At 41.9% G+C, this 13,542-nt stretch overlaps 1 protein-coding gene across 1 annotated transcript in view; it reads right to left on the bottom strand.

Annotated features, from left to right (window-relative positions):
* Positions 1–1,512: 1,512 nt before the first annotated feature.
* ORC2 (origin recognition complex, subunit 2) overlaps positions 1,513–13,542 on the bottom strand; it is a gene marked incomplete at its 5' end in the record, with an annotated part of 13,723 nt that continues 1,693 nt past the window's right edge. The window contains 12 exons of the mRNA XM_010135749.1: positions 1,513–1,626; positions 2,265–2,383; positions 3,154–3,215; positions 3,549–3,720; positions 4,311–4,457; positions 6,150–6,246; positions 6,653–6,785; positions 8,259–8,368; positions 9,974–10,072; positions 10,708–10,889; positions 12,012–12,069; positions 13,140–13,171. Of these exons, the coding sequence (XP_010134051.1) occupies positions 1,540–1,626; positions 2,265–2,383; positions 3,154–3,215; positions 3,549–3,720; positions 4,311–4,457; positions 6,150–6,246; positions 6,653–6,785; positions 8,259–8,368; positions 9,974–10,072; positions 10,708–10,889; positions 12,012–12,069; positions 13,140–13,171 (1,298 nt within the window). The remainder of the gene's footprint in view (positions 1,627–2,264; positions 2,384–3,153; positions 3,216–3,548; positions 3,721–4,310; positions 4,458–6,149; positions 6,247–6,652; positions 6,786–8,258; positions 8,369–9,973; positions 10,073–10,707; positions 10,890–12,011; positions 12,070–13,139; positions 13,172–13,542) is intronic.

Genomic DNA, 13,542 nt, shown 5'->3' with positions numbered 1-13,542 from the left:
TAGGGCTCTTAATTACAGGATTACTAAAACTGGACAAGTAGCATTTTCACCATTAATAACACCTGCATTTTAATTTTTTTTCTTGTGTTTGGTTTTCTTAAAAAAAAAATCTAGTGGCATACCTTATTTCTGGATTATGTGCACATTATTTGAACAAAATTAAGTATTTTCATGGCAAATTTGCAAAATGTCAGACTGTAAACCTCTGTTGTTTCTGTCAGTGAGTGCAGACCAGGTAACAACGTTATTCCATGTGACGTTTTGGTTCTCTTCAAAACTCTATACTGGCATTAAAAGACAGGCAAACTATTTTTACTTTTGGTATTTTATAAGAAACAATTTAAAGTATTTTAATTTAAACTCTATTAGTTTGAAAACTTTTGCACACTGCATAGGGATTTGCACAGGTATTTGACATAATAATGAAAACAAGGCTTTCACACAACTGCCAGAAGGATCTGTATCTTCCTACAACATAAAAAGATCGTGAAAGACAAACTAAATTTATAAAGTACTTTATTTGATTGAATTGACCTATTACACAACATTTAGCTGTAACACAGCTACAAAATATTAGACATACAGAGTCCCTGAAGCCTGGATGGCAGGTTACCGTTGATGGAACTATAGGATTTACTCCCACATCCCTGAGAAAAAAAGTGACGAAAAGCTGTCAAACTTCAGTATTCTCCCCCACTCTGAGGGCTAAAAAAAAGGGAGAGCTTGTATGTGGCATTTAAGGATCGGTGGACACCCCTGATGTAAAAAATTCATAGATACAATCAAGCTTTCTAAAACTACAGAAAAACCTCCACGGCCTCTTCATATTCCTGGATTGCAGCTTGGAAAGTACATGAAAGAAGCTGGATGCTCTTATCCTCAGCAACAGGCAATGACTCGAGTCCTTCACAATTCTGGGACACAACAGAAGTATCTGGATTTGGTGCAAGTCCTTCAGTTCTCTTGCCAGAATTTAGGAAGTAAGTTACCCACAGTGGACCAAACCCACTAGTATTCTCCTTTCCTCATGCAGTCAAGGCAGGTCTCTCAGCATTATAAATCTTACCTTCTTCATACACTGGAAGCTAGTCGTGTCTAACTAACTCGTAAAGGACTACTGGAAAGCACTCAGCTGAGAACACGTACGCAACTAGTACAAACTAAAGCTCTGACCAGCTGGTGATTTACACTTCCCAGGTAAACCCTCGTGTCTGGTGAGGTAGAGAGCAGAAGGCACAATCTTACCAAGTCTGTTCTTCTGGCTGTAAAGTTGGCTGCATAGATATGAGGAAGGCATCATCTGAGCTAAGAGACAAAGCAGACAAATCTAACTACAGAGCAAGAGATGCCTTGCTTACAGAAGTCATCGCTCCAAACTACCTGAAGTAGTTGAACAATGAGCATCGTTCATTACAATTATTACATTCCAGTAAGTGGTCCGGCAACCTCAGAAGCTGGAGGGAGAGAGACCTGCGGGTAGTCCGCTCTCTAGCAGACCTTGAGAGCAATTGCCGTAGATGCTTTGAGAACAGAGCGACGTCACGCATCTTCATCCTCTTTCTCCAAGAAGTCTGTCAAGGTATTGTCATCGACAGGAATTAGTAAGTATTCCACACCATCCGCTCCCTGAGAAGAGACATGCACACATTCTGTTAACACCAGTGCACAGCGCAACGCAATCCACTAGGCAGCACTGCAATGTTAACGTTTATTTCCACCTGTGTGAGAGCTGACCAGCATTTAGGACTACACTGCTTTAAAAAAAGCAGTAATTTTCACTAGAGCATCACTGGAAATACACTATACTCAGAACTAAGTCAGTGCAAGAGAAATCTTCTGGTGGACTGTGCTGGTATGACACCCCACAGCTCCTCCACACTGTGTTCTCGTGTCTAGTTACTGCTCTACTGCCTCTTTGTTAGGACTGGCCTGCATTCTTCACTTGTGCAAATACAGGTAACTACTGGAAGCAGACTGCCAGGCTCTAGAGTTCATGACTTCTCAAGGTGTTTGGGAAGAAGTGACCTGCTGAGTAATCAACACACACTGCATTTTTACGGCTCCCTATCTGTGTAAACGGTGTTCACAAACTGGAGGCATGGAGAGAGCTGCAGTTACAGCACTTCAGCCCTTTGCTCGCTCCTTGCCCTTCGAACAGCACAGCCTCACTGAGGGCTGCGGAGCGGTGTCTTAGTACGCATACTTAGTAACAAGTTTGTTTAAGGTGGCTGAATACCCAGAATTATCTTCTTTCCTCCACTCACCCGCTTGGTCCGGATGAGCTTGTGGTCCCTGAACTCTGTCAGCTGTGCCCTGAGTGTCAGGTCACTGTTCACAAGGAAAGCCTCCCGACATTGCTGGTAGAAGTCTTGGAAAGACAGCCCTGGAGACAGAAAAAGGCAAGAGCAAGTAACTGAAGTGGTGAAATGGTCAGATTTTTCCAGGTCTCATAACACACATTATCTCCAACAACAAATCTTGCTTTGGCTTAGACCACCATGGCTACAGTAAAATTATCACTTCTTTCAAGCATACAGGCAAGCTAATAGTTCTATAATTAATGGAAAAAAGCTGAATTAATGTTCCAATCACCCTGTTTGCCTAATGAAATGTTAATAGCACTTCCCAATATGGTAAATCTCTCTTTAATTTTCAAGCCCTCTATCTTACTTGCAACTTTCTTTACCATTAACATGTTATTCATATGCCCTGCAGCACCTGTTAGAGAGAGTGACAGAATATCCCACATGTATCCTAGAAAGCAGGGACACATCAGAAGTCACTTCGATAGGAGCAGCATGGGAACAGAATCTCCTGTCTTTCCCTGGTTCTTTAAGTGTTAATTATGCAAATTCATATTCTTTCTTTAATTTTTTAACTCCACAGTCCCCCGTGAATGGTCTCAGTCACACCCAAATATCAAAGCAGACAACAGTAAGAGATGGTCCTTCAGAGCCAGACGGTGTATTCATTTCCTGTCAGAGTTGGACACAGTACCACTACAAAGACAGTCCGTGCCACCGACCCTCACCGAGCCAAAAGTTACAGCATTTATGTTGCTGGTGATGTAACCTGCCTACCAAAAGCCAGTGCTGCTGTGACTGAGCTGGCAATGGTAACACCCCAAACAGATGAGAAAAGGTGGGTATGTACCTGGATAAGATGGGTTGTCCTTGTTCTCCAGCTGGTAGTGAGCAAGCAGTTTGAATATGCCCCTAAGGGGTAAAGGAGGAGAGGGGAAAATCAGAAAGAAAAGAAGAAAAATCAAACTCCAAACCCCAAAATACTCCACCATTAGAAAATACTAACTCTTTTTTTCCCTCAAGACCAGGACTGTGTGCATGAATCTTGTCACTGGACAAGGCTTGCTATCCAAATACTGTTTGAGCATTTGGATAAGCAATCAGTTGGAACACAGGCCCTACCACCGTCGTCTTGAACGCTTCTGTCAGAAAACGGGGATTGCCTCCTGCTAGGTGTAGACCAGAGTAACCTAGTAAGGACAGGATCCTCAGCAAACACTACTATGAAGTACAACAGCATCTTACCTGGCATTGTGGGTGAGACTGCGCAGGACATGCGTTAGGGAGCTCAAAGCCAAAGATCCAGATTGTTGTACTAAAAGCGAGTTCTCGTAAGATGTTTCTTCCACGTAAGGACTAAAGGTGGTTGTTTCATACCAAAGCCAGTTGTAGAGACTTAGCTTTGCCTGATCCCACACTAGACAGAAAGAAAAGAAAGAGCAGACAGAATTGGGAGACGTAGCTTTTCTAATGTTAAGCAATACTAAAGTGTACTTAGTTCTACTGTAGGATTTGAGGAAACAATGTATGCTTGTGTAATCTACCATACATACACTCAGACAGCTGCAGTTCAAGCTAGGCAAATTGTCTGCAATAAAACATTCGCACAAATCCCTTTGTCATACCAGTTTCACAGATAAAGTGTAAATCCTTCCAGAGTCAGCAGTGTGCAAAGAATTTCTGGCTGATAAACACAATTATTTAGATGCAACGACAGACGTAACATCCAGTCTCCATTTCAGTAAGTTCCTAAATCAAAGGGTGCCAGAAGCTTTGAGTCTATTTGTATATTATGATCAGTGACTGCTAGTTCTCAGTATATTTATACAGCTTTGGGTCAACACAGCCACAGTCCCAACTGGGGCTTCTAGCTGCTACCACCATATATACATCATCAGATCTATGTGGCACCCCAACAGTGATACATGAGCTTATGAAACATGTTCAGCAGCCCCAAAGTAGAACGCAGGTTCTTTTCTTTGCTACATTAGGCCCAAGGGGACTCACTTAGAGGAGCATTGATGTGATCAATAGAGGCAATGAGGTAAATGCTGGGCAGGGAGGATAACTGTGCAAGGATCTGCTGACTTCTTTCTCCTCTCAACATCTGGCTGTCCAGGTTATGAATGAGGACATAGAGCTCTAAAGATGAATCTGCAAGGTCAAAAAACCAGCAGAGAAACAGTTAAAGAAACTGCACGCAAAGTGGCTTCCCATTTCCTGTGCAGCCTAAGACAAGCCTGTTCCATCGGCCTATTCCATGAGGCTGCATATTCATCACGCCAGTATCAAATAACAGCTTACTTTGGTATCTGTCCCATACTTGGTGTTTCTGAGCACTTAAAAGGCTTTTTCTCATTCACTGTATCACAGTTCTCATCACAGCTAAAGTTCTTTTTGCAGTTTAAGCATTTCTCTCATAGTCCAATTTTCTCCTGTTGAGGGCTTTACCAGGAATTGCCCTTTTAGCTATACCTTTTAGTCCTGCGATTCAAGGTCATTCCAGTGTATTTTAGGATGGAAGTCTAAGCACAGTTTGTTCAACTGCTTTTGAGTTACATAACTAGAATCCTTAAGCTCCTCATCTCGCAATGAAAATGCGTTTTCTATTCAGGGTTGGATCCAAAGCATACTAACTTCACTGGAAATCTTTCCCACTGAGTACGCAAAAGGGGGTACAAAGTTAGCCCCTTTGTAACTCAAAGGAGGTTACAAAGACTTAGCTTGGATAGGCAAATGACAGATGTTAAAATTTCCAGTTGCCTGTTGCCGCTGTACTTATCCCTGGGGAAAAGTTCAGCCATTTCCTCAGTCCAGAAACAACTCTGGAACCATAGCCAGGTTTTGTGCAAAGGAATACACACTTGGCTGCCAAAGGAAACCAAAGGTTCCTCAGGCTCCCAGTCAGATCAGCTACAGCATACTACACAAGTCTGATTTATGTAGACTCAGGTGGGTACTCCCGTTAATCAGTCTTTTTCACTTAGTCCAAACCAAAAATACACATAAGGTAATGATGGAAATCAGAATGTATATAGTTAAGATGCCATGGTGATTTATGTATGTATACACAAGCAGCAAAATGGACACTGAAAAAGCATTCGGCAAGCATTCCATGTGATAATACCTGCCAAATTTTGCTTTTGAACCCAATTCTAACCTGCTGTCCTTTATTTCATCCTAATGTCAGTAGCTGCATATATGAAACTTAAATGCCCATACCACTAAACCGTGTACATTTAAGCCTTAATCCAGCCTTTACTTAAATATACAGAAAGACCCTCAGGCCAAAATTTTCCAGAGGAGCTCAAAGAACTTGGTATCTGTCAGAAACTGTCATTCCAAATGGTTTACAAGGTCTTTGTTCTGTGGATTTCAGTGAAGTTTTTATCAGGTCCTCAAGCAACCACTAAGAACCATCTTCCCTCATGCAGCTGGAGTTTACCTATCCTGCCTTCCACTTGGAAACACGTGGTTACAGAAGCACGGTGCAAGTAAAACACAAACGCACTGTGCTAAATGCAAGAGGGATGAGCATTTCAGTCTGCCAAAGGGTTAAGGAGCCCCTGTTTTGTTAGAACACTCATGCCTTACTCCTTCCCTTCTAGAGAACTTAGTGAGTGAAACACCGACTGAGGTAACAGCCTGGGCCCATGTACACATATATTCCTGGTGCAGATATGTTTCCATATTTCTGGCACAAGTTACAAGCAAGAAAGTATACTAGCTACAATAAACTAAGAAACTGTAACTGCAAGCGTGGAATCTCTGAGGTAAGAAAATGTCTAGGCTCTCCTAACAGTAAGTGGACTCCAATGTTTTTATGTATAAAGTCAGTCATTTTACCTTCTTTAAACCTTTTAATGATGAATCCAAGTTGGTCAAGGGGGCTGCGGAAGGTCCCTATATGGTCCAGTACCTCCTCTGTGATGGAGTTGAGAATCTGAAAAAGGAAACAGCAGTCTCTTCTGAAGGGCTCTAGCACTAAAAGACCTAGTGCAAAAAATCTGAAAGTGAGCCCTTGACTGTCAGGAGCGAGATAATCTGAATTTTACAATCAAATCCCCAGAACAGTCAACATAAAGCAAAAATTTCTACCCTTTTTCAAAACAGTGACATAAAATAAGGCTTTAGACTGATGAGTATCTATAATCAACAGGAATTATTTCAATTCCTTGGAAAACACATGGGCTAATTTCTTTAAACTCTTAAGACAGGAGCTGCTCTCCATTCAAGAGTCTGCTGCTATATGATGCAGCAGGTTTCCTTAACAGTTTGCACTGGAAGGCTTTAGAGGTATCTGTAACACAGGATGGTTAGATAAACCTACAAGCTTTTCCCACACTTACAGATCTCACAGTGATGCTGGGAAAGTATCCATTAACCACAAGATGAACAGAATCCTGGAGCACAGAGGTACGAAACTTCTCTAACAAATCATGCTTCGAGCCCAGTCCATAAAGCACGATATTGAAACCCAAGCTGCAGAAAAGTGAGCAAATACACTGAATCAGTAGAGTACAAGTCCATTTTTAGGTTCATACACTCATTAAGCAAAATGATCCACTGCAATATTGCCTCTAAAAATCTCGTGCTTCATCAACTCCTTCATCTCACAGCTGACAAACAATGGTAGGTGCAAGGAATCTGAAATGTGGCACATGCATCCTAGTAAGAGAAGCGACTTAGCAGCCTGGAGGCCACAAATTTAGCAAAACATCCCATTATGGAAGAAAATGGTACCGTCCAAGAATATGAGACTAGATCTGCAACTTCAGATAACAAAGAGCAACCAGCATTCACACTGAGTCCCTCACCAGTGATTATATTAAATGTTTACCATGGATCACAGCCTTCATAGTGATTTCCTACCCTGATTTGCAGGTACAATTGCAAAGCAAAATTAAACTATTCTCACATCTCTTTCTTATCTTAATTGTTCCCCAGAGAAAGAGGCAGGCAAGCATAAAGAGAACATGGTAGGGTATCACAAAGCTTTGCTGATTTTTGAGAAGCACGAAAAGGATGATCTTGACCAGAAAGAAAAACTATCAGATCAAAGAGCACTGGGCAAAAGTAAGGTGCTCAACAGCTGTTACTGATACGTCAGTATCATCTATGGATTTGTTGCTTCTACTCTATTACATACATCTCTAACCATATGCCCAGAGTCACAAAGAACTCCTCTTGCGCCTCTCCAACTTTCAAAGCTAACACAATTTTCATATGGTCTGTCGCTCCCCATGGACCACAAGTTTCTTTATACTCCACTCCCTTGCAAAGCTTCCAAGGGACTTTCTCCTTACCAACATTTGCTCCTGTCTCAGCACTTCACTTCAGAGCAGGAGGCCTGCTTTCTCTAAGCCACTTCAGAATCTCAGAGCTCTCTGTATTTCCCCATTTGCTTTCATGGATGCTTACTCTTTTCTTCTTCCCATGAAGATACACACAAACTGAGATAAAATTTACACTGCTAATGTTTCCAACGGCATTAAAATTTCTTCATGCCTAGTACCATAGGCATTCAAAATTAACTGCTATGCTACTAGGTATAGCCTCATATGAAGACGCTGGGCTACTCGCTACTAACTATGCTGCTGTAAGCAAAACTCACTGTTCACAAAGGACACTTTCCTCATCATTCACGTTCACTGTTGTCTCATTATTCATGTTCCCTGTTTCTGAATGCCCTCTAGGTTGGTTTACAGACGAACTAGACAGGCAGAATGCAACCTCATTTCACTTGAGGCATTCAGTTCAAGGAGTTAGTCAGACATGATATGGTCTACAGGAAACATTGTACTAAATTAATGTCATTCAATGTTAAATTTAAGCAATCAATCAAAGAAAAAAGTTGCTTCTTAACTCATCCACAGGATGTTGTTGACATGATGGTAAGTTTACTGGCAGTGTCTGTTTACTAGGCTTCTTCAGCGATTCTCACTGAATACTTACTGTAATTGCAGCATCCACTTAGAAAACAGGGATTCATGTTGCTGATTTAACTCTTTGATTTCAGCAGCATAGGCAAGGGGAGCTTTTTTCAAAAGGTCGTGCAGTGTTTGCTGTGTTGAGAAAGAGTTAAGATGACAGTCATTCAAAGTTGAGAAAAAACAAGACATGTATCTGGAGTCCTTATAAACACCCCTCTAGTATGCTCTTAACTAGGGAGCAGAACAGTTTTCCCTGACAGTGTATTCAATTCGTGTTTTTTCCATGAAGACACCTCTAAGCAGTTTTCCTCCTGGAGAAAAGAAGCAGAGATTAAGTAACTTCATTACAGGAAATGGCAGACAGACTAGGACTAGAACCAGTATCTCACTGTGGTTTATCTCTTCCTGCTGCATATGGGAAAACCACTACTGAAATAATGGACACACACAGAGCTTACACACAGCACCAAACACCATACCAGGAAGATAACATCACAACTCTGCTCACAGGAGCAAGGGCTCCAGTTGACATGCTTAGCAATGGTTCAGGTGTTCGTCACTGCAAGAGAACGCTCACAAACATAATCTTGAAAAAGAAATACAGCAGACAGGAAATAATTTGCATCTGACACTAAATGTAGAAAAAGTGTTATTTCAAAAGCATAAAGCATCACAGGAATACTTCAGCTTTAAAGATATGCTGGAACGTTGATGTTTAAACAGCACATTAGCATGACAAATGGCATCTACTCTACACCAACCTCCGTTTCTCTTAAATTTTAACAGCTTGGCTTTCCTTGCAGTAGAACAGTTTTACTCTGGAAAGAACATAAAGATGGCTGCAATCTATCAGACAAACATAAAGCACTGAGAGACAGAACTGCTAAGCCTTCAGTTTGGAGCCACGAGTAGATATAATACTGAAAGCCTTGATTTCCTTCCAGAGCTGTTATGAAAGAACTTGTTAAGAATCCAGATGTTTCTCTGGACAGCAATTCCAGACAATAGCAGGCATCAGGCAATCTGCATACATGCCACCTTTTAAAACGCAAAAGGATGCAAAAAGCAATCACAGACATGAGAGCTCCAAGTATTTTTACACCTTGTGTAAAACACCTTGGTGGTCCTTGTGTAACTGTCTCTGTAGGGTGCCACTGCTTGCTTTGAACTGTCTTGTAGAAGTGGCATATGGGAAAAAAATACAGTAATTCATTAGACCATTCCCGTCTCTTTGCAACTGAAAGGGGGAAAGGAGCTGGCAACATTTAGAGCTGTGTCAGTCCTGCTGGCTTGACCCAGTAATGCTCAGATGAAAAGACCTCTCTCCATTTCTTCTACACATAAATCATCAAGACAGCTTGTAACTTCCCTAAGTATTTCACTAACAAAAAATGGTGCTTTGGTGGTAATTTTTTAAGGCAAGTCTCTACAACTGTGCTTTTTACTTCTCCTCCTCCTCCTAAAGCAAAATTTAACCTGTTCTGATAACCACAGCTTTCAACTATCTGCTCACCCAATAGTGTCTTCTCCCTGCATTTTCCCTACTGTCTCAGTTCAAACAACTGGGCACTGTCGCTGCTCAAAGAAGCAGGAGACATAATGCTTAAAACGCTACCGAACTCACTGATAATGTAATCAGCAGAAATAAAGTGATAATAGCAACATTAGGAAATTTCAGTGAGGGAAATCTTCACCAAAGAAATCAAAAGCTCCAATGTGATTCACTTAGAAGTGTACCTGATTCAATCTTCTTTTACGCAACTTCTGCAGTGTTCGGTCTGAAGTGAGCACTTTGGAACTACTGTGAGCTTCAAAGTATTCCTCCACCAGGTTGTTCTAAAAAGAGACAGCAAAATTAGCCAGACTCCTCCTGCAATCAAGTTACCCCTCTCCCCCTCTGCACCCACAAACATGTCTGAAAATGGCCTGTATGAGACATAAAGCAAGGATGAATAGAAAGCCAGAAGATATTTACAAAAATGGCTTCTACAGTAGCATTTTGCCAAAGCTAACCTAGTCAGATGCTTCTTTCCTGAAGACAGAGACAGAAAAAAAAATTCTGAGAGAGCAGAACATAGCAATAATTCTAATTCGGTGTGGGGATCGCTGGTGCTGGAAAGAAATCAGAAAATTAAGCTGAACACCAAGCTAGAAAGCAAAGTGTGCTTCTTTTGGTGCTATAGGAGTCAATTTCTTCATCCTTTCTCAGTACAAGGTCTCTGGCTTCATGGACACCTTAAAACTTCTTGGTCTGGAGCTGCTGAGGTTACAGACTGGATTAGCCCATAGGCTCACATGACGCCTCTCCAGCAGGGATTGCTCAGAAGCAGAGCAAAAGCCAAGCCAGCTAGTTTGATCTGATACAAGTCTAGCAGTTCTTTCCCATAGTTAGGTGTGGTCACTGACAGCTTATTGTCACTAAACATCTCTTCACACTTGCTAGCTCAGGGGTATATGTGCTGCATACTCACCATCCTCTCCTCATTTTTTTTTGCTAGGGTGTTTCTGGGAGGAGGTGTAGATGCAGCCTTCGTTTTTCCTGGTGTCTTTTGACCTGATAAAGCAATGCTAACTGCTTTCTGGTCTTCCTCATCCTCCTCCTCTGAGCAGGAAGCAGAATATTCACTCTCACTTTCTAAACAGGGATCTGGAACTAGAGAATAAATTTAAGGTTAAAAGCTAGCAACGACTTCTTACACAGGACATGTTTTCCACCATCTCACTCTCTTGCATACATTCTCCATGTGTTTTCCAAGCATATGGTTCCTAAATATATTTCATAGAAAAGTAAAATCAATGCTTAAGAGGACTGCAAACACACATGTATTTCCCCGTTCTAGGCTCACAAATTATTGTTTAGTAAAGTTTGCTCCTTGATACCAACTAAGAAACATAATCCTACCATAAAAAGTGACTAAAAATGGACAATGAAATTTCCTCATTCTCTTAGCAAGATAATCATGCAAGCTGATTATCTTCTGGGTCACGCTGCAAAAAATGTTTTGTAAAAGAACTCTGCTAGCAATGCTGATTGAAGAGCACAAGCAGAATCTGCTCAGTCTTGGTCTCTCAACACAGAAGAAACAGAACATGAGATGCTATGCACTACACTCTCCTCTGCATTCATCATATTCATCATCATCATCATCATCATCATCATCATCATGGCTTGGCTTCGCTAACGAAGATCTGGGAAGGGCTTTTCCCACGCTCGCTGCAAGCGATGAGTGCACCCTTCGGGCCTGCGTGGTGGATTTTTTAGGTGAGGCGCAGCATGCGCAGAACTGGCTCCACCCTTTACACCTGAGGTTCATCTGCCAGGGCCTAGAGAGCTTGGATGGTGACAGTGAAGTCCTCGGCTTGTAGGTTTGGTTAGAGTACCTCTGCATTCATTCTGAACACATATAGCCAAGCAGTTATTGGAAACTTTACCGTTAATGTCCCATCCACCTTCAAGAAATTTTATGTCTTTGTTCAAGCAACTGTGCCAGGCATCAGCATAGCTTAGATCACTGAGAGTTTTGTCTCTTTTGATCATGATACTGAAGTTCAGCAACTTGGTGCTTCTAAACCTTCCACCCCTTCCCTAAGCAGCAATCTGCCGTAGGGAAAAAGTCTACAAAGACTTTCTAAGGACATTTCTACACTCTGCAGAATGAATCAGACTGCTGCAGTCAGACTGCTACTTCAGGCAGAAGCCCACCTGGAGAAATACTCTTACCTGAACACAGTGTCTCACTGACTGTGGGGTCTGACTGTAAAGGTTGATCTTTACCTGCTAGCCTCTTTCTGAGTCTGTAAGGTGTGGTAGACACAAGTTCTTTCTTTTTACTCTGTAACAGCAAAGAAAAAACGTGAATTAGAAGAAGAAACAAACACCTCATCAAAACACTCTCTGCCAACCAAAGAGTAGAATGAAGGTACATTTCCAAGCTACTTCAGCCCACGAGAAACTGGGAAAGCAGAGGCAATAAGTATGGAGAGTACTTGTTTTGCCATTCAGAGCTACAGGGTGGCAGGATCAGGTTCCAAAAGTGGGTTAATTCTTTCAACTAACACCCCAAGATGGAGGGTAGAAAACCATGAAATCCACAACCCAGATGCTAATCTTGGCCTCTCGGGAAGAGTCAAACCAAAGCAAAGATAAACTGGAAATGCTTTGGCTCCCCAGAGCAGTCATCTTCCACATCATGCTGTCTACTCAAAGTCATTTGGAAGTCCACTATGAAAACAACAACCAGAATGACAGATGACCACTCAGAATACTAAACCCACAAGTACAGCAAAGGAAATGCAAGCTGCCCAGGCTCATCACGTTGTAGCGGCACATCTTCCTTACATGTGTGTAAAGCACACGCCTGACTCGGAAACCAGATCATGTCTGCATCACTTGGGAAACGCTTTTGTTAATCCTCTCAAAGTAGATGTGAAATCAAGGAGAGAACATGGCATCCCAAAACAGCATCTCTTAGAGGCACATCTCATTCTGGAACCTTATACCAGAAAAGCTGTGCACACATTTCTAGGATGATGCTATACCAGTTAGAAAGCCAACTGTTTCACAGCACTCTCTTTATAACCAACACAGTTGGCAGTTCTGGACTGTATCTCTCTGCAGCAGCACAAAGGATGACACCAACTTACATCCCCCCCCTTTACCACAGTTTAGTTTTTATAAACCAGTGCTAAGGAAGAAATTGAACAGCACCACAGTTTTTAATTCCCGTTCCAACAGCACTCCTTAAAATTAAGGCTCTTTCTTTCTTTGATAAGAAACCGGAAAGCTATGAGTTTAACTGCATATTATGGGATGGTCTAATGTCCTCATTTGTGTGATGCAAGGAAATAGTCTCTACCCATGCTAACCAAGCTGTCAAACCCAAGCAAGGTACTCATCACTCACCCTCTCCTGTACTTTGTTTGAACCTGGACGTTCTGAAAAACAAGAAATAGCACTGTTCAGGCTGCTGTACATTTTCAACAATGGCACGAGATGGTCTATGAGAAAAACAGGCATTCACTATCTAAAGGTACACTGCACCAGAATATCAGCTCCCTGGGTGGTTAATCCTATGAGGGAAGCCTCTAGTTCCTCACAGGTAGGCAAGGAGAGAAAAGACAGCCAACATTACTACCACAGAAGGAAGCTTTTAATTCTGATCACAGCTTTGGGCGGCCATCAGCAGGAGGGAAAAGGCTGAAAAATGGGCTAATGTCCTTTCCTTGAGTACATAAGATTGCATTTCTGAGTGCAAAGTAACATGCTTTTGCCAGTGTTGACCTGCACTGACTTCTCCCAACCTGTA

Source organism: Buceros rhinoceros, unplaced genomic scaffold, assembly GCF_000710305.1.
Source record: "Buceros rhinoceros silvestris isolate BGI_N320 unplaced genomic scaffold, ASM71030v1 scaffold37750, whole genome shotgun sequence".
NCBI lineage: Eukaryota > Metazoa > Chordata > Aves > Bucerotiformes > Bucerotidae > Buceros > Buceros rhinoceros.
This window is presented reverse-complemented; position numbering and strand designations above follow the sequence as displayed.